Source organism: Pelodiscus sinensis, chromosome 5, assembly GCF_052426305.1.
Source record: "Pelodiscus sinensis isolate ZL-2025 chromosome 5, ASM5242630v1, whole genome shotgun sequence".
In the NCBI taxonomy this organism is placed as follows: domain Eukaryota; kingdom Metazoa; phylum Chordata; order Testudines; family Trionychidae; genus Pelodiscus; species Pelodiscus sinensis.
Window position 1 is genome coordinate 59,497,684 of NC_143056.1, and position 19,303 is coordinate 59,516,986.

The 19,303-nt window shown below is 39.8% G+C and overlaps 2 protein-coding genes across 23 annotated transcripts in view; one reads left to right on the plus strand and one right to left on the minus strand.

The window, feature by feature from the left end:
- The window catches only part of RYR3 (ryanodine receptor 3), a 522,680-nt gene extending 521,092 nt beyond the window's left edge, over positions 1 to 1,588 (plus strand). For 10 of the 22 annotated variants that reach the window (XM_075927046.2, XM_075927053.2, XM_075927049.2 and 7 more), the window contains 2 exons: positions 23 to 74; positions 1,089 to 1,586. In XM_075927046.2, the coding sequence (XP_075783161.1) occupies positions 23 to 74; positions 1,089 to 1,184 (148 nt within the window). In that variant the 3' untranslated portion in view covers positions 1,185 to 1,586. Of the gene's footprint in view, positions 1 to 22; positions 75 to 1,088 lie in introns of all 22 variants that reach the window. The other 12 variants (XM_075927052.2, XM_089778462.1, XM_075927050.2 and 9 more) reach the window with 2 other exon arrangements.
- Positions 1,589 to 2,037: 449 nt separating this feature from the next.
- Positions 2,038 to 19,303, minus strand: part of AVEN (apoptosis and caspase activation inhibitor) — a 190,750-nt gene continuing 173,484 nt past the window's right edge. Inside the window, exons 4-6 of the mRNA XM_006132681.5 lie at positions 9,373 to 9,468; positions 6,508 to 6,853; positions 2,038 to 2,522 (exon numbers count right to left, since the gene is read on the minus strand). Of these exons, the coding sequence (XP_006132743.3) occupies positions 2,404 to 2,522; positions 6,508 to 6,853; positions 9,373 to 9,468 (561 nt within the window). The 3' untranslated portion in view covers positions 2,038 to 2,403. The remainder of the gene's footprint in view (positions 2,523 to 6,507; positions 6,854 to 9,372; positions 9,469 to 19,303) is intronic.

The window sequence follows — 19,303 nt, forward strand, 5'->3', positions numbered from 1 at the left end:
AATATTTTTGTGCTTGTTTCAGATTCTTTTTAATGTATCTCATTAATAAGGATGAAACTGAGCACACTGGTCAGGTGAGTATGAAATAAAATTTTCAGAGCAGGCTAAAGTGAAGCATATTTTAATCTTCAGTGTCTATGTATGAAACTTTAGCCTTGACTTGATCACTCTACTTAGCCATCCTGTCTCAACACACCAAACTGCTAGCACGGAGAGGCTGCAGTAGGAAATCCAAAGTTAAAGTTGTGATGCGTAGTAAGGTGTGGGTTCAGCAGAGCAGAGGTTACATATTCTTTAGTATACTTTTTGTATCCATGTTTGGTATCAGATGTGTTACCCACGTAGCAACCCTGTTTCACAATGCAGTTTTTGTACATTAATTTGTAAATGCAAGCCATTACAATACCTTAGCCCAATAGAATTGTTTCTTTTAAAAAAATGCAATGTCCTGAGAATCTGAAATTGGTTCTAGTTATTTTCAAATGTGCAACTGATTGTTTTCTTTGTAATTTCTACCAGCTTGGACAATTAAATGTCAAAGACCATAAATGACAAAAATTAACTGGATTTTGAAAATTTAAGAATATTTATGTATATTTAAAATAAGTTTCAGAAAATGAATACTTCACTGCCAGCTAAACAGATTTAAAATTGATGTAGTTTTATTAGTATAAAGCCTCAATACACTTTTAAATTGGCTTAGCTTGATTTTGCAACTTATGCTAGGAGCTAGAAACAGTTTGGAGGCAGAGTAATTTCCATTAGTATAGTGTGTCTTCAGCAGACATGCCCCAATGGAGCAGGTGCACCACTGTAGCACAGTAGGGTAGACTAACTCTAAGAGACACTTCTCCCACTGTAACTATACAGTACTTAGTTACCTTTCTGTGCCCTGAGTATTTACAGAAAGCTGCACAGTCAACATCATAAACTCATTCACTCCCACGCTAAAGATCGTATAAGTTCCTCTTACGTGACATCAGTGCTAACGTGTACATGGTAAGGACAGTATGGTTCTTCTATATAAAGTAAAAACTGAAAATAAATTATGTTAAAACTAAGCAATGTTTTTCCTCTTACTGTTTCAGGAGTCATTTGTATGGAAAATGTATCAAGAAAGATGCTGGGATTTCTTCCCAGCGGGAGATTGCTTCCGTAAGCAATATGAGGATCTACTTGGATAAATTTATGAAAGAAGCTAAGTTAATGAAATGTAAAACCTGGTAAAAATTAAAAACGTACCTTGTATTATGTAATTCAAAGGTCACATTTGTTTACCATCTCTTTACTGTGAACTTGTTTAAAACCATCCACTTAGGAGTTTTGTACCTAGCAGATAAGACACAGGCCTTATAGTTTTCCTACTGAAAAAAAGGGACAAATCTATAGAAGACTTGGTTACCTTAAACTTTCCAATTCAAACATAGACTGAAATTGTAACTGTTTTTGACTCAATGTTTGGTGGTATAGTTGAAAGGGCTAAAAGACACATTATTTCTTAAATGCACAATATCTGAAACTTAAGCACTTGAATGTCAGGTGATTATGACTCACATTGTGAAATTAAACATATTTTAACTGCAATCTAATTTTTCCCATGATATTTGCTAGTGAATGTATCAAGATACAGCTTGAAAAGCTTTAAGCAGTCAAAGAAAAATTTTCAAACACTTTATCGACCTTGAAATATCGATTAAGTGCCTTAAAACCTCTGTAGACATAGCTATGCAAGGTTTTTATTTATGTTACTGTTTAGACTGACAGTTCTATTAATTAGTTGTGTTGCTTTTCTGTCTTACTGTATGAAATTGCACTTGAAGGTTATTCATATACTTTAATAACAGCTGGTGAGATGCTGCTGTTAAAAGGCCAAAATAAACTAATGCTTTATGGTCATCTGTAAGTAGTGAAGCTGCTACCTTTATGCATTTTCTTCAAATAAAATTAAATGCCCATGGCAATAACCAAATAAATAAGTGTTGTCTTTGCTTTTTTTTTTTCTGATTACACACAGGATGCCCAGTTAACACACACAACTATTTACTAACACTATTTTATTTTTGGAACTGCAGATACCAAGTACAAGATGAAACAAATGTTCTTCTGCCAGTGTATTTTGCTGCTTACACCATATAAGCATACATTTTTTGGGAAAAAAGTTCTATTTACATTTGAGTTCATTAAGAAGGATCTTAAAATGAAATGTTAGACTTTTTTGTTCAGAGAGCTCCTAGATATGTTATTTCAAATATTGGCTGGAATAAAAGTAGGCATGCAGTATATTAAATCATTGAGATGAAGCAGGCAGTGAATTCTTTTAGACTGACATTTGCACTTAACTTCTGCCATGTTCATTTATTTGCATGACAATGAAATGTGGACTTCATGCATTCTTCTTTTCCTTTAGGAGATCATGCTATCCAACCAATCCTCAAGGTCTTCCTCAGTAATGTTTTTAGATGCTGTTTTCTGGTGATCAGATCCTGGACTCTGTTCTTCCGTCACATCCAACTTTAGCAGAACTAAAAATAAACACAAGAAACAATTCTATGTAAAAGTTTATCTTTGTAATATTTCAAAGGTTTCCATTTCAAAGGTGCAATGTTAGCGTTTTGCTTTTCACTGCCTGATGGAATAAAAAGGATAACATTTAAAAATCACAAAAAAGGAAGTGAGTAAAGCAACCAGTCATTACATGATTGTCAATTGTCTCGTGTGCTTGATTGTTTCAGATCCTCTGTGAAACAAGAGTTTATAGTTTTTCATAGGTTATGTTTCCTGACTCCACCCCCCACTGAGATCTAACTTCTGTTCTGTTCAATGCACACCTTCTCTCATGTGACAAATCAGCAGGTGGTCATGGCAGCAGAGCTTTTTTGTGCTTATTAAAGGGATAATGAGTACATATTTGTTTTCCACTTAATGCAAATCCCCTGAGAATTTCTGTAATATGTCAAGTTTTTTTTTTTTAATACACTGTGGGCTTGTCTCTGCTTACCACTGGATTGGTGCTGAGGTTATTGATTGCTCAGGGGTTGATTTAGCAGGTATAGTGAAGACCCACTAAATCAACCACTGATTGCTCTCAACTCAAATGCCATAGGAACAAAAAACACTAGTAAAGGAAGTTAATGGGAGAGATTCTCCCATCTATGCTCTCTCACACTGCGGTAACTCAATGTAAGGTACTACCTTCTGGGGTAAAGTCAATGTAGCTGGTGTTGCCTAACTTATGTTGACTTTACCCCAGATGGTAGTCCCTGCCCTCTATAGAAACAGCTCAGGGATTCTTACTGTTTATAGTAGTAGCTTCCCAAATGTACAGTATTAATCTCAGAAATTTTAACAATACACAGTTTAACAAACAAAAACTCAAGCTTAAGAACAGCGGTGAATTACAAGATCAGTTTCACATCTTTTGGAAATTTTGGTGGAAAGGATTTCTCCTATCTGAGAAATATTTCGGGCTCAGCAAAATCCTGCCAGCGCCATCCTTTCCTGAAGCTGTTATGGGGCAATGCAGTCTTCCGTATGTATAAGAATTCTGCAATCAATCTATAACAATCAAAACTGAAGACTTGATCGATACTTAAAAGTTAACTTTGTTCCACACTACTGACTGATGTATCTAACAAACTCACTCCACATCCCTGACTGACAGTTATGCAAACAAAACCCCAGCATAGATACAGTTATGTCAATGGAAGAAGTGCTTTGGTCAGTGCAATGAACATTATTTGGGGTGGTAGCATTCTTACATAAGAGGCTAAGCCAGCATCGGCTTCATAGTGTGGCCCTTGCCTCAGACACCAACACGCCTGACAGATATCAACAGAATAAAATATAATGGTGTTTTCTAGACAGGAATTTGAATATATAAGACAAAGAGGATAATTTTCAAAATACACATCAATGCTTTCCATAATCTATCCTGAGCCAAGATTTGGCACTAGCAATTTGAGGTACAGCACATTTGGTTTTGGAGGAATGATGAAGATTGGATTTATAAGGATGTATCGCGCTCCAGTCTTTACTTGAGAGGTTCATATAGTAAATGATGTGAAAGCATTTGGTAAAAATAGTGGAATCATAGTAATGCCTCACCTCACAACTGCTGTGAATTGGAAGAGATAGTCAATTGTTTTGGTGCACATTAGCAAGTTTCTACTGCACTTAAGAATGGGTTAAAAGCATTCTCAGTAAATTTCATTGAGTCCTAAAGCTTTGGAAATATTATTTAATATATTACTCTTGTGAATCAGACATAATAGCCAACAAGAATATAGTCTTCTAAAATAAAATGTAGAATGCAAAAAAGTTTAAAAGATATTAAAAACTAAGTCAGACAGAAACCCCTTTGTCCCACCTCCAACTTATTCAAAGTTTGTATTTCTAAGGAATAATTGAGTAATAGCACGGCCACTCAAAACTGTAATGAAATCTTTCATTGACAGACAATTCCCTAGCAGTTATGAAACCCAAGGTTATGCTTTGCAGAAGAGCTCTATTGAGCCCTTAAAATGTTGACAATGAGTATGCTGACTACAGAAAAGTTCTTCGCTAATGTTACTCATTGTTCTTGAAAAAAAAAAAAACTCCATTAAACATTTCAATGTAACATCACTTTCTGTACTATAGGGTGGAAACATTTCATAAATTATGTATACCAGTTTTCTGCCTAGCAATTCTACCATAAAACATAAATGTGTTTTAGTAGGTACAGTCAGGGCTCGTCTACACTGGCCCCTTTTCCGAAAGGGGCATGTTAATTTCACAGGTCGTAATAGGGAAATCCGCGGGGGATTTAAATATCCCCCGCGGCATTTAAATAAAAATGTCCACTGCTTTTTTCCGGCTTTTAGAAAAGCTGGAAAAGAGCGTCTACACTGGCCCCGATCCTCCGGAAAAAAGCCCTTTTCCGGAGGATCGGGGCCAGTGTAGACGCTCTTTTCCGGCTTTTCTAAAAGCCGGAAAAAAGTGGCGGACATTTTTATTTAAATGCCGCGGGGGATATTTAAATCCCCCGCGGATTTCCCTATTACGACCTGTGAAATTAACATGCCCCTTTCGGAAAAGGGGCCAGTGTAGACGTAGCCTCACTGTGTGGTATGCTAGATTCAAAAGCAGAATAGTAACTATTGCTGAGTATCTTGCTGTTGACAGGACATTTTTCTGTTTCAACACAGATAGTCAGAAAAGCAAAAGTATCCTGAAGGTAAAAGGATCGTGTTCTGCCAAAGTATCCTGAAGGTAAAAGGATCGTGTTCTGCCATGTTATTTGCTCTACCCATGTTAACTGATTTTACTCTACTCTGGATGAGTTAATAACCTTAGAAATGTAGTTCTTTCAGGCACAGGAAAGCAGCTAAGGGGGCTCTACAGCAGCGAGGAGGGAGGCATCTGTGTTGTTCACTGCCAGATACAATTAGGTCAGGAGTTCTGCATGCACGTAAGTCCCAGTTGGCTCCTTTTCCTTCATTCTGGGAACTAATCCCCTCCCAATCTCGCAGTGAGCTGCATCTTGAGGACACTAAGGTCCATGCTTTTATTAACATCTGCAACAGAGCTGGAGAGAGGAAGGGAAGAAGGAAGCTGGCACAAAGCCCAGAAATAGCTCATGCTCGGAAGCCAACCATTTGAGTGCAGCCATTCTACTTGGGGAAGAAAAGGAGATCTATTTTGAAGAAAAGGATGAAAGCAGTGAAAGTGGTCCATTGCCTTGGATCTTAAAGGATTACACACACTATGGGCATTTTTTTAAAGCAACCTGGAAAAATGAAAGGTGAACAGAATAAAAATATAATTTAAGATCCAAATCTGCCAAGACCTGAGTTTAGCACAGTAGATTTTTTTGGCTATAGTTGTTGCAATCACTGCTATGTAGCACACAGTAAGAGATGCAAATTCCTGCTCTATTATATAGGTGGCTTATGAGATCCCCAGTTGTTATTGGCAAGGCATGCAACTCAGTCCATCACATTTCATCCTATTTGAAAATGATGTCTATTCCAGATAATACTTCTTGGAAGTCAAAGTGTGTACATATTGAAAGTCCATTGTCTAAATAATGTGTTTAGGATGAGTCAAGTTATGAGCCAGAATATGCTCTGGCTCTGAAAGACAAAATACTGGAAAGCACCATTTTCCATTATGCTATAAGAAGTAAAAAAAAAGCTGGGCCAGAGGAATGTACTTGTTCTACAATATATGAAAGACTCATATACAGTTGAGCTTTCATTTCTCTCAATAAAGTTTAGATCATAATTTTCAACTGCAGTAAGTCTTGGAATGTCAAAGTACTCAACCTCTCTGAAAGGTCACCTCATAGGGAGAATGAGGATGAACAGATGTGTTAGTAGAGAACTGCAAATCAATGACACACACTGTCAGGGATAGGGGTTGATTGATTAGAGAAACACTGCTGACTTACTAATCAGGAGTTTAACTAAAAGCATTGTCACAGAAAGAACAATACAAATTAAAAAGGAGTTAAAATATAAATCTCACCATTTTCCGTTTTCAAATCTCTCTCAGCTGTTGTGTTGTCGGTTTCTGACAGAAAATTGCTTTCCATATTAACAGGAGCATCTAAATTTAGGAGTAAATCTAGTTCTTCGTCCAAATTATCTGCCTCTTTCTGTGATATAGAACAGCCTCTCTGAAAAGATTCTGCAGGAGTTGTTCCAGGTTCATCTTTACTTAAAGACATCAAATGGACAACAGAATCAGTAACAGGATCAGAGATTGATGCTATTCCACTTTGACCCAATGGCTGTTGAAACTGAGTCACTCTCCTCTTGCTGTCTTCAATACTTTTTGATTTTATCTGAGGGAGTTCTGTGGGTGTTGATGCCTAAGAGTACAAGAAATGATTTGGGTCTTCATTATGGTGAACTCAATTGTTACAGTTGAAATGTAAAGAAGACAGTACAATAATTCATGACTCCCACATACAAATCACTTAATTAAATGCAAAAGAACAGATTTTAATACTGTCAGAAAAATACGTTAATACAAAAATAAATTTGAAAATATTTAGGCAATAATAGCTATATGTAAAAGTAACTTGTGCAATATTTATACTAAAAATATACACCAAACAGCAGCTAGTAAAGGAGCATTCAGTACATGCAGGTAGAAAAGTAATGCCTACAGTTTCAGTAATGCCCACTGGAATCAACCTGAAATTAGTGGACTTGCTTGGGTGGAGGATTTGGCCCAGAAATTAACCTAGAGTCTCTGATTTAGTTTTTCCCTTCAAAGTCCATGTTCAATCATTCTCTGCTGTGATTCTCTGTGGTGAATGAGAGATTTTTTGTAATACGTGTATGACCAATGTGTGAGATTCAATGTACCCACTGACTGTACTCCTACCTACTGTGAAACTAAGCCTCTCTTCTGGGAAGCAGAGATAGTCTGACCAGTCAAGCACTGAATGGATGTGTGCATATATGAATGAAAGATCCAAAGAGTGTAACATTAACTTCCAATGACTGATAGCCCAGGTTGGCCTGAATTCAGTGGAAGCTGCATGGGAACAAAAACAAAAGTCTGAGAGACTGTGTTTGAAATGGAGAAAATGTTCTACCCTGAAGATGGGAGTGAGCATCACAGCTCAGACAGGGCAATATTATCTGGGCTTGAGCTAGTGCTCTAAAAATAGCAATATGGATGCTGTGGTTCCAATGGCACCTGAGACTCTCTAAGCTAGGTATCAGCTCAAGTGGCTAGTGCCAGACACTGCCACACTACTCTTTTTCATGTACTAGCTTGAACCTAGCCAGTGTCTATCCAAGCTGGGAGGCTTGCTCCCAAATGCAGTGTAGACACTCCAGCTGAGGAAATCGCAGACTCAGAAACTGACAGAGGGAGGCAGAGCCAAGAGGGGTCCCAGAAGAACACTGCATGTTGGAGTTACTTCTGCCAATATGGACTCTGACTTAAGCTTGAATTTTCCAGGTTAACCTAAGAGTTCTCAGATGCTGTATTCCAGTTAACTAAAAAATGCCACCTTGTTCTGAAAAGTCTGTGTTGTGCAAATACTTACTGAGGTGCATTGCTTCCCAAATGGTGAAGAATTTTTAAACAGGTATCTGAACTCACTGGGACTTGCAGAGAAAAACAGGACTGCTGAATCCAGAAAGCCCAGTCTTATTGGAGAACTATGGAGCGCACTGTAAAGAGCTATGACTTTGGACAGGCTGATAAAGGGGTACCCAAAGAGATACTATGTGCTGACTGAGGTATAAAACACATCCTGAAAGTCTGTGAAACACCCTAGGCATGCAGACATGGGTTTGACAAGTTTATATTTTATTTTTCAAAGGTTATTAAATATAAAATTTGCAAAATAGTATCAAATAGTAAACCAAGAAATACCCACTTTTACCTAACCACTTATATAAAGGCAGTTTCTTTGCTCTTTTGGAGCTTATTGGATATTGTGCTATCACAAGTTATATTGCAGCATAGGCCAAATGCAAAATAAAGTTAAATATTACAATATGCACGGAATGACATTATTTATCTTCACATACTCATTGTAGGAGGAATTTAACATATTTATAGCTCAGATTGTCTCTTCTTTTGTTTGAAAAAGAAAATAAGTTTATTTAACTAAATTATTCCGAAGGGATGAATTTATAACACTGGTCTAGGTTTGGCATTTTGGCTGCAAGAACAGAAGAACTTTACATGAAAAGGAGCTATCTATACAGAATCCTTTTTATACTCTACATCTGCAGACATACTTTTCAGCCTCAGTAATAAAGTTAACTATGTAACTGTCTGAATCGCTTCAAAAATCCTCACAGAAAAGAAAATCTTTCTTACTGGAGTCTTACATCTTTCCCTTTCTTGAGCAGATTGATTTTGTTGTCATTTTTCTTCAACTGCTGACAAACTGCTCTCCAAATGTAACCTCATGTGACAGCCATTTTTAACTCAAGGCTCTCATTAGTTCTTTTTCCTCTATGTGCATAATAGTTTGTTTTTCGCAGCCTGGAGAAAGCATTTTACTAAAATGCTGTTACCAAATTTTCTATACCCTGAATATCAGTAACCTTTTCTTCTGCAGTCTGATTGGCAGTTCACATTTTGACCACTGACTCAGATTTGTTTAATAAAAATTGAATAACACATATTGTGCCATATCACATTAGTAAATTATTTTTTAAAAGATTACCAAAATTTAGAATTTTTAAAAGTAGTTTGATACGTAAATATTTCTAAGGACAGTGAAAACAAAAACAAGAACTGCAACCATGCAGTTACCATATGCCAAACATCAAAGATCTTGACCCTTATTTTTCTTGAGGTATTATTTACTGGAGTTACATCTTCCTATAATTTTATGGCTAGCCAGAGCATTACCTGCACCATTTCAGCAGCCACATTCAACCTGAGATGCAGAGGAAGCTCCTGAAGGGCCTTGACCAAAGACTGACAGTCAACGTAAAGCGCAGATAGCTGAAATACAATTAAACATACAAAAATATGTATAAAGGAAATGAAAATAACAATGATTTCAATGTGTTATATTTCAAAACTCCACACATGGAAGATAGCTATATAGCAATAGAAGCCCAAATCTAGAATACACCTGCAATAATTTCAAGAGTTGTAGGGATTGATCTATAGATTTACAATAGTGAATGTAGAGTGTAGCATGACAAAATGACAACTATGTTTATAAAATTCCTGCAAAGCAAAGGAATCATTTAAGGTGGTTTAAAAGGCAATAACTAGGAGTAAATAAAGAAAATTTTAAAGACAGTAAGTTTAAATGCTTATTTGGCAATGCAATGAAGATACACAGAAGTAAACAATCCTGCATTAGTAATAGAATGCTCTAAGCATATGTCTCAATGCATCAGGGAGCATGCCTGCCAGATTGGCTCCACAGATTTGCTGTCCTGGGGTTCACGCTAGAGTGCTAAAAATAGCTCTATAGATGGTGCTCTGACACTGAAGATCAGGCTAAAACTTGGGAGCTACAGAAAGGACACAGAGAGGAGCTTCATATCCCTCTCCATTTCTTCTGAAATTCCGCACTGCTGCTCTGAACCCCACTTCTCCTCCAAGTTTAGAGCCCAAACCAAAACATCTAAACTGCTATTTTAGTATGTTAGCATGAACCCTGCTAACAAAAGCCTGTGGACCCTGGCTAGGATGTTTATTTCCTGATGCAATATAAATATAGCTGTCTATACTACATGGGAAGGTCGAACTAAAATACACAACTCCAGCAAATGCTCCTGGTGGCTTCCCTTACTCTTTGTGAGCAGATGTGTCATAAGAGTCTACTTGGCTACGTAACACTGTCCTAATTTTGCAGATTAAAAAATGGAAGTACTGTACTCAGACCACACTTCTTTGTATAGATAAAATTAAATAAACCCAAGAAAATACATAGAAGAGTACTTGCAAATTTGATACAACTATATACACCAGGTCCGGTGACAGGGTTGTCCCTTTTCCCTTGCCATTAGTGGCCCTGATTAAACAAACACTCCCTTATGCTTTGCTGTCATGGATGCTATAAATCTCAAATTTCATCATGCTCAGAGTTGCCAACTCTCCAGGATTATCCTGGAGTGTCTGGGAATTAAAAGCTAAAAGACAAATTAAAGATTACATCTTGTGATGAAACCTCCAGGAATATGTCCAATCAAAACTGGCAATTCTATCAAATATGTGTTCATGCATATAATTAAAAAGTTATTGTCTCCAATGTATTTACAGCTTAAGCTATTGATTTTCTGGCCACTTTTTCATAGGAAAAATAGTTTGATTTTTTTTTAAATAGCTTTTCTTTAATTATATTAAAATGTGCCCCCATTGGATGCCTTCAATCCTTCCTACTGAGATGCCCTGAGCAAACACAGAGGACCGTTAAGGTCTATTGACTTTTCCGTAAATTAGTTTTAACAATACCAGTGTGGTCAATGTCAAGAATTTTATGTGTACAATTTCATTAAAAAAAAAGGTTCTCAAAGGCTTCACTGGGTTTTATCATCAGTTTTTACCTAAAAAATCAAATCTATGGTCATGGCATGGCCATGCAACTTTCTGCTGCATGATCTCCAAAAAGTCACAAGTATATTTGTTTGGTGATCTGACAGATCCAAAGGAAAGGAAAAATTGGGACTACCTTTGTTCAACAGATACCTCCTCTGATGCATCACAACTCACTATTCTGACTGCTATTGTCTGAGAGGGATGCCCAAATAAAAGTGCTAGAACTCTGAAATGAAGTTCTCAGAATCAGGCTAGTACTGATTTGCAACAGAGCTAAAATATTACCCCAAGAAAAAAAGATGTTGCAACTGTGATAAATGGCTAAAACCAGTCAGTGCAGATTACTTTTGTGTGGAGTTTTCACTAATTAATCAATGGTCTTATCCAAAAAAAAAATTAAATAGATAAAAGCTCTATGTAATGTTAAACGTTTCACCTGCAACAACAGATTAAACATGTATAAACATCAACATTTGGAAATCATTATCCTATCCCTCAAGGTTTAAGCTAAGGTCACTTGCCTTCACCACACTTGTGCAGACTGTACCTCTGTTAACTGGGACTCCCTGGTGCAACAACATCCATGGTCTGGAAGGACCATGGATATTTTAGGACCAAAGAGAGTCCTGTTGGAAGGCTGGTGGCTGGGCTCCAGTGGGGGTGCCCGGTGTATCCAGGAGCCCAGTGCTCTGCAGTGGGGCTACCCAGCATGTCCAGGAGCCCGACGCATCCAGGAGCCCAGTGCACAGGGAGCTGGGCTGCCGGCCTTAGCAGGAAATGGGGGGAGGGGGGGGTGAGGGAAGGGGGTGAGCAGGATGGACAGGAAGCTGGTGGCTGATCCAGGGCTAAGGTGGTTGGTAGTGGCGGGGGGAGGAGGGGAGGGAGCAGATATGATCTCCCCAGGTCTGCAAAATCCCTCATCCAGGACCGGTCAGGTACCCAGGGTGCCGGACTAGGGAGGTCCAACCTGTACTTAATGGGAAAATATGTTTGAGAATTGAGTATTTAAAAAACCTAATGTTCAGAGTGGGAATGTTAAAATGAGTGTAATTAAGTAACTATTTAACCGAACCCTGGGAGCTGACACACACCAGGAGCCAACTTTTAAGCTGTCTCCCTGTGCGTACCGGGACCCTGTATTTAACTGGGAATATTAACCCATGAGCCCAGCTCATTGGTTAACCCTTTAAATAGTTACCTTTTCACATCTCTAATTCAGAAATCTCTGAAAAAGGTGTTTGATTGGTACACAGGTAGAAACAGCAGAGGTTAAACTTTACAATCTCAAATGATTAATGTTATATTTTTACTGAAACTTGGATAAAGTTCATCTCTGAGTTCATTACTTGGTATTCCAAATCTCTAGGGCATAATATACACTTTAAAAGCCAATATTACAGAACAATGTTTCCGAAAGACTGACATTCTTCCTAACAGCTGCTGCCATACAAAAGCAAACTTTAAGATATTATGCTGAACTATTTTTGAAAACCAAAATTATCTATATTTTAACCTAACATACAAAAATATTAAAAGACACTGCAAGATTGTTGAAATAAATGCTCAGATAGTTACTCGAAAACCCGACACTCTTCTCTTATAGAATGCTTTGTTTTAGAGTGTACTTGGTGGGTTTAATATTTTATAGTCAATTGCAATGCTTTTGTGATCTTTTATTTTAAACCTTATTTTTCACGTCCTTTTATTTAAAACTAACAACAGAGGGTCCAGAGTTATACCTATGTTTAATGGATTTTAACCAATCATAATTAAAGCAATAAAAGAGTGTCTGGATTCAACAGTATTAACATCTCCTCAAACATCTAAATCCTAATGTCCAATTTCACTTACTGGAAGTAAGAAAAGACCTACTGTGCATCATAACTCATTGTGTCTATTATTATTATTATTCAACATTAACTGATCATTCAGAATGCATTAGTGCTCATCACTAAGATAATTCTTTAGCACAGGAAGCCTCAAAAGATCTTTGAGCTCAGTAAAATATTAAACACCTCTCTCTGGTCAACACAGATGTTACACAGCAATGAACTAGCACTTCAAAAAAAAAAAAAAAACCAAACCTGGTACTTTTGTCAAATATTAAAGAGCAGACTGGAGTCTGCACACACAGCATGCATGAGGAGAATAAGTGGAATTGTGACAGTTAAATAATTTTTACTTTACAGTTTATCAACTCTTGAAATTAACATTTTAAAAAATACTCCTATATGTAAATAATGAACAGGAGTGAGAGAAAGAGAAAAGAGAACGAATGGAAAGCAGAAGGATTAAGAGAGAAAAGAGGATGGGTAAAGGAAAAGTAGTAAAAGGTAAAAGAGAAGCAAAATAGTGTAAAAGGAAGGATTCAAAATGTTCAAAGGAACATTTTACTGCAGATAATTCTCTAACAAGAGACAAGATAGGGAATAAAAGGAGCAATTCACCACAGAATACAAATACGAAGCAGCAAAAGTATTTATTTGTTCAAAAAAGGAAGAAACAGCAATGATATTTGTTGCTGAAATTACCATAATCACTGACAAGAATAAAAAAAGATGCAAATGATTTCATCATATATCTTTGATTTTAAAATTGCACCTTAACACAAATGGCAGCAATACACAAATCCAATACATAACCTGCATTTGGTCCACATTTAGACAAAATCTAAGTTTTCCACAACTGATTATTACACTGAAGCAAGAGGTCACCCATATTAATTTCACTGTTGCATTTCATTCCACCATTTTCTGATTTGATGTGTAGCTCTTCCTTTCTACAACTATCAGGCAACCACAACAACCATTTTATAGGTATTTTTGTTCCCTTTCTCACTTATTCTGTCTTGCTGTGACTGCTTCTTTCCTATTTATTGTATAGCCATTCCTTGTAAATACTATTCAGACAGATCTGATGAGGAGCTAGGATTAGGTATGCCAGGCTTCTGGTTTTTGTCCAGAATGGCCGATCAGAAAGATACTTGGGGCTCTAGTTAGCACCACTGACTGAGCCATTAACAGTCTAGTTGGTGGCACAATGGGGCTAAGGCAGGGATGGGCAAGAGGGTCCCCATGGGCCGGGTATGACCCATCAAGCAGGTTGATCCAGCCCGCAGAGGCCCTGCCACCCCCGCCCCCAGGCCAATCAGGACCTAGGAACAGGGGAGCATGCAGCACTTAAGAGTCAACCCTGACAGTTGACTCTAAGCTCTGTGTGCCGGAAGGCAGGGAGCAAGAGACTTTGCGCGCTACTCCATCCCCAAGCCTTGATTGGCCAGGGGGGTAGGGGCGCATGCAAAGTCTCCTCCCACCCTGCAAGAGGCTCAGAACTTCAAGTCAATTGCCAGCTGCTGCTCAGCCTGCAGTTGACTCTAAGGGTGGTGCTCTCTTGCAGGGTGGGGGCATGCAGTGAAAGACTTTGCATGCTCCCCCTCCCCCAAGCCCTGATTGACCTGGGGGCAGGGTGGGGAGCGCATGGGGCATGGGCTCCCAGAGTGAACCGCCAGCTGTTCTGAACAGCTGGTGGTTCTGGGGGGTGGAGGGGCGGGGACAGAGACTTCCTGCCATCTTCCATCCACAGACCAGTCAGGATCTGTGGATGGGGAAGCATGGAAGTGCCTTGGCCCTGTCCCTTCTGCGGCGGCCCGAGGTCATTTTGAAAATTTCTGCCCAGCTGGCCGCTGACCTTAATGCGAACTGCAGACACACTGCTTGTGGAGGGGAGCAGTGCATGGAACCACACGGTCACTTCACCTATGAACCAGATATGCCAGCTGCTTCCAGGAGCTGCCTGAGGTATGTCCTACCTGTAACCTGCATTGTGTACTCCCTCCCATACCCGCTCCCCCTGCCCCAGATCTGAGCCCCCTTCTGCACCTAAGCTCTCTTTATCAGAGTTCATACCCTGGATCTCCTCCCACACCTCAGGCCAGAGCCCCCTCCCACACTCCAAACCTGCAGCCACAGCCCTAACCTCCTCCCCTTCCTGTATATGCCAAACCCCTTCCTACCCCAGAGCCTCCTCACACATCCAAAACCTCTCGTTTCTGGCCCCACCCCAGAGCCTGCAACCCTCAGCTCAGAGCCCACATCCCCACCCACACCACAACTTCCTGTCTCAGTTATGAGCCCCGTCTGACAACCAAACCCCTCATTCCCAGTCTCATCACAGAGCCTGAACCCCTCCAGGCCTTATCCCCCCACATCCAAAACCTATTCCACAACCTAGAGCCCTTTACTGCACCCTGAACTCCTCATTTCTGGCTCCACCCCAGAATCCCCTCCTGCACACCAAACACCTCATCCCTGGCTCCAGCCCAGAGCCCTCACCCTATCCTGGACCACAACTGCTGGTCCCAGCCTGATGAAAATGAGCCAAGTCAGCGAGGCTGGGGGGAGAGGGAGGAAGAGTGAACAACAGATGAAGGGGGTGGAATGAGTGAGGGTGGGGCCTCACAGAAGAGGCAGAGCAGGAGCAGGGCAAGTGTGCTTGGCAAGTCTAAGGAGCAGGTCAAATTTGCAATTAGAAAATTGGGAACCCTTGCTAGGATACATGTAGAAAAGTAGAAAAAGCTGAACTTGTCCAGGACAAGAAACTAAGATGGAAAAGTGTGTGAGGACTGATAAAAGATCCAAGGAGGAAAATCGGGACAGACAGACAGCATATGTGGCAGGGAGTGTGGGCAGACTACTGGAGAATAATGATTGGCAGGGGGAGATAAACAGATCTGATGAGGAATTGGAAGGGAAGGAACAGGGACTATGAAGGGAGAGGGGGGAGAAGACTGGAATTGGCTGGGTAAGAAGTTTGGGACTGGGACAAGGAGCCAGAGGAGTGGAGTCTGGGACAGCTAGTTGAAGAGATGGTATTGAAATGAAGAGTCCGGGATAGGGAATAACTGAAACAAGACAGATTTAGGGAAACAGGGTAGAAAGGTTCTGGCATGTGAGGAATAGAGATAGAAGTCTCTGTATCCATTAGAAAACACTGCTGTAGTAGTGCTGAATTTCATCATTCTCCTATCAGCAAATATTTGTGAAACCCACTACCAAACTATGTGTCTCATTCCCTTCTAGAACTAGCCTTTTGAGGGTGACAACCTACATTATTCCTTTAACTCAAGAGATCTAATGGGAGAGGCCTGTGTGGTACATTTAACTGATGACCCACGTGGGTATCAACATGATGCCACACAATACAACTTAGGGTCTGGGGTTTTAGCACACAAAAATACACTAAAAACCATTATGGTTGCAAAGTTGATCACTCACAAAATTTAGGGAAAGACTGAATTAAGGTTGCCTGTGCAGCAGTATTTTGGTCAACTTTTGTGCAAATGCATTATAATGTCTTCTATCAAATAATCACCTACCATTTTTTCCCCACAGATCTTCTGCCTCAGTCAGTGCATGAATAGATGGTGTTTGGGGTTGAGTCAGGCCTGTATGGTGAAGGAAGCTGTTGTCTGTAGCATCCTTACCTACTTTGTGGGAGAAGTTAGGTGGTGTATACTACTTGCATGACTGGAATAGGTGAGTCTAGGCCTGAGTAAAACTAAAACCCTACCCTCTCAACAAAGGAAGAGGGGTATGTCTACACTACCCCGCTAGTTCGAACTAGCGGGGTAATGTATGCATACCGCACTTGCTAATGAAGCCCGGGATTTGAATTTCCCGGGCTTCATTAGCATAAGCGGGGAGCCGCCATTTTTAAATCCCCGCTGCTTCGAACCCCGTGTAGCGCGGCTACACGGGGCTCGAACTAGGTAGTTCGGACTAGGGTCCTATTCCGAACTACCGGTACTCCTCGTGAAACGAGGTGTACCGGTAGTTCGGAATAGGCACCCTAGTCCGAACTACCTAGTTCGAGCCCCGTGTAGCCGCGCTACACGGGGTTCGAAGCAGCGGGGATTTAAAAATGGCGGTTCCCCGCTTATGCTAATGAAGCCCGGGAAATTCAAATCCCGGGCTTCATTAGCAAGTGCGGTATGCATACATTACCCTCCTAGTTCGAACTAGGAGGGTAGTGTAGACATACCCGAGGAGATCAAGCCACACTTGAATACTCGGGACACCCAAGGAGAAAACATGAAGATGACTGATGTCGAAGTTTTAAAATGAGGTAATCAGAGGAGGACTCCGAGAAGAGCCTTGGACACCAGCCCCAACTCTTGAAATGAGTTTAAGGAGACAGTGGATACTGCCCAGATGGACTCTGCCCAGAGGGGTGATTGTACACAAACAGAAATAGGCCTCACAATCACAAAATATACATCCCATCCAGCTTCCCCCTCCCTGAAATGATGGATTGCCAGCCAGGAGGAGGATCAAAATGAGATCCCATGGATGAGGTATGCTTGGAAGGTATGTAATGAATGATTAAGGCAGTTAAATGCTATCCCTTGTGTTAAAAATTGCCAGTGATCGAGAACATACCACAATCCTTGATAAGATGTTCCAATGAATAATTACATTCATTGGGAGGGATCTTAGCAAATGTTTACTTTGGTAAATGGGTAGCTGCTGAATTTTTCAGTGGTTACATGTGGACACACAATGGGGGCAGGTAGGAACCTGTAATACAGAGGCAGCAGCACAGTGAGGGGGGCAGGTGGCTCCATGGGAGTTGGAACTAGCTCCTGCCTCCCACCCTTTGCTCTCTGGGTGCATGTAGTCATCAGGGTTAATCAATAAGCTCAGGCTTTTTGGTTGATCGTGTAAACGACTACATGCAAACACTCCTAAAAATTACTTACAAATGTTAGAAATTTAAACCTGATACGGCATAGCTGCTCATTCAGAAGAACTTTATTGTGCACTGAATGAGGGAGGGGTTTTTATGGCTATGTAATTAAAGACTTTATCATAATGCATGTCTACAAGAAGGCCAAATTAAGGTTGCACACAGAAATTTAATTCTGGAATCCCCTAACTTTTGAATGCTTGACTTCGCAAACTCAGAGTTCCTTTAACATAGGATATTTATAATAATTATGTGCCCAGACAAACTAAGAAATAATTAGTAAATATTTAAAATTCAACTCCATGATTCTGACTCCGAAAAGACTCAAGGATAGTTTCCTAACTATCTCAAAATCCCCCCACAAAATCTGGTAGTTCAAGAATCCCTTCTTTCTGCTTGGGCAGGTCATTCTGAAGTGATGTGCAGAGCTGCAGAAATGAAATCATCATTTAAGCATTCTCAATTTAGAATGAACAGATTTTGTATTCAAATCCCCTCCAGTTTTCCTTCCAGCAGTACTCCAGATCCACAGCAGCACATGGACTCAATATCAATAACCTGAGGGCTTGTCTTCACTACACAGAAGATTGCCACTGGCGTGATCGATCTTCCAGAGTTTGATTTAGTGGGTCTAATTAAGACTCATAGAATTGAACTCAGAGGGTGCCCCTGTCGGCATCCAGTACTCCTCCTTTTGCAAGGAGTAAAGGAAGACAACAGGAGTGTTTGCTCCCATCGGCCTCCAGCTGAGGAGTTCAGTGACAAACTCAGCTTAAGGTAAGCCAGCTCCAGCTACATATTCTGCATAGCTGGAGTTGCATACTTTAAGCCAAGTTGCCGAGTCTAGTGTAGATCTGGCCTGAGAAACTAACTTCTTTTATGTTCAATTTCAAGTTCAGAGTCATATTCAAATGGTGTTTGTTGGTAGAATGAACAGGGGAAATCTTTAACCTAAAATGAACTAACACAAGCTGAAATCACCATGATAACCTTCTTCTACGGTGAGTAAATCTGATACATAGAACTGGAACATTAATAATTGCCTGGAGAGATTGCAAAGACAACATTAGAATGTGGCCAGAGTAATTTAAGTTTAAAAAAATACTGTTGCTACTTAGAGTAATATAGTTCCACAGATCCTAAAGTATTTTACAGAGGAAAGAAAATATCATCATCCCAATTACAGTTTGTCTCTTTCCAGTATAGCTATGAGCTCACCACGGAAGGAGAATAAGTATTTTTAAGATGTCTTGACACAGGATTTACCTGTTTATATCCTGACCCATTTAAGACAGCTCATGTTAGAAAACACTGCTGACACAATTAATCAATTTTATTACAGGTGTTTGCAAAACAAGATCACAGTCCCTAATTTTTCTTCCTCAGAATGGTTTTAAGTCTTGCTATTCATTTTTTCATTCTGCAGGCCCTTTTACCATCCAAATAACCCAACCAAATCATACTTCTACTTTTACTGCCCCAACCTTAGAAGCGGAGAGGAAGCATGACAGCGTGCAGCAAGAGAGATGTGTACAGAATA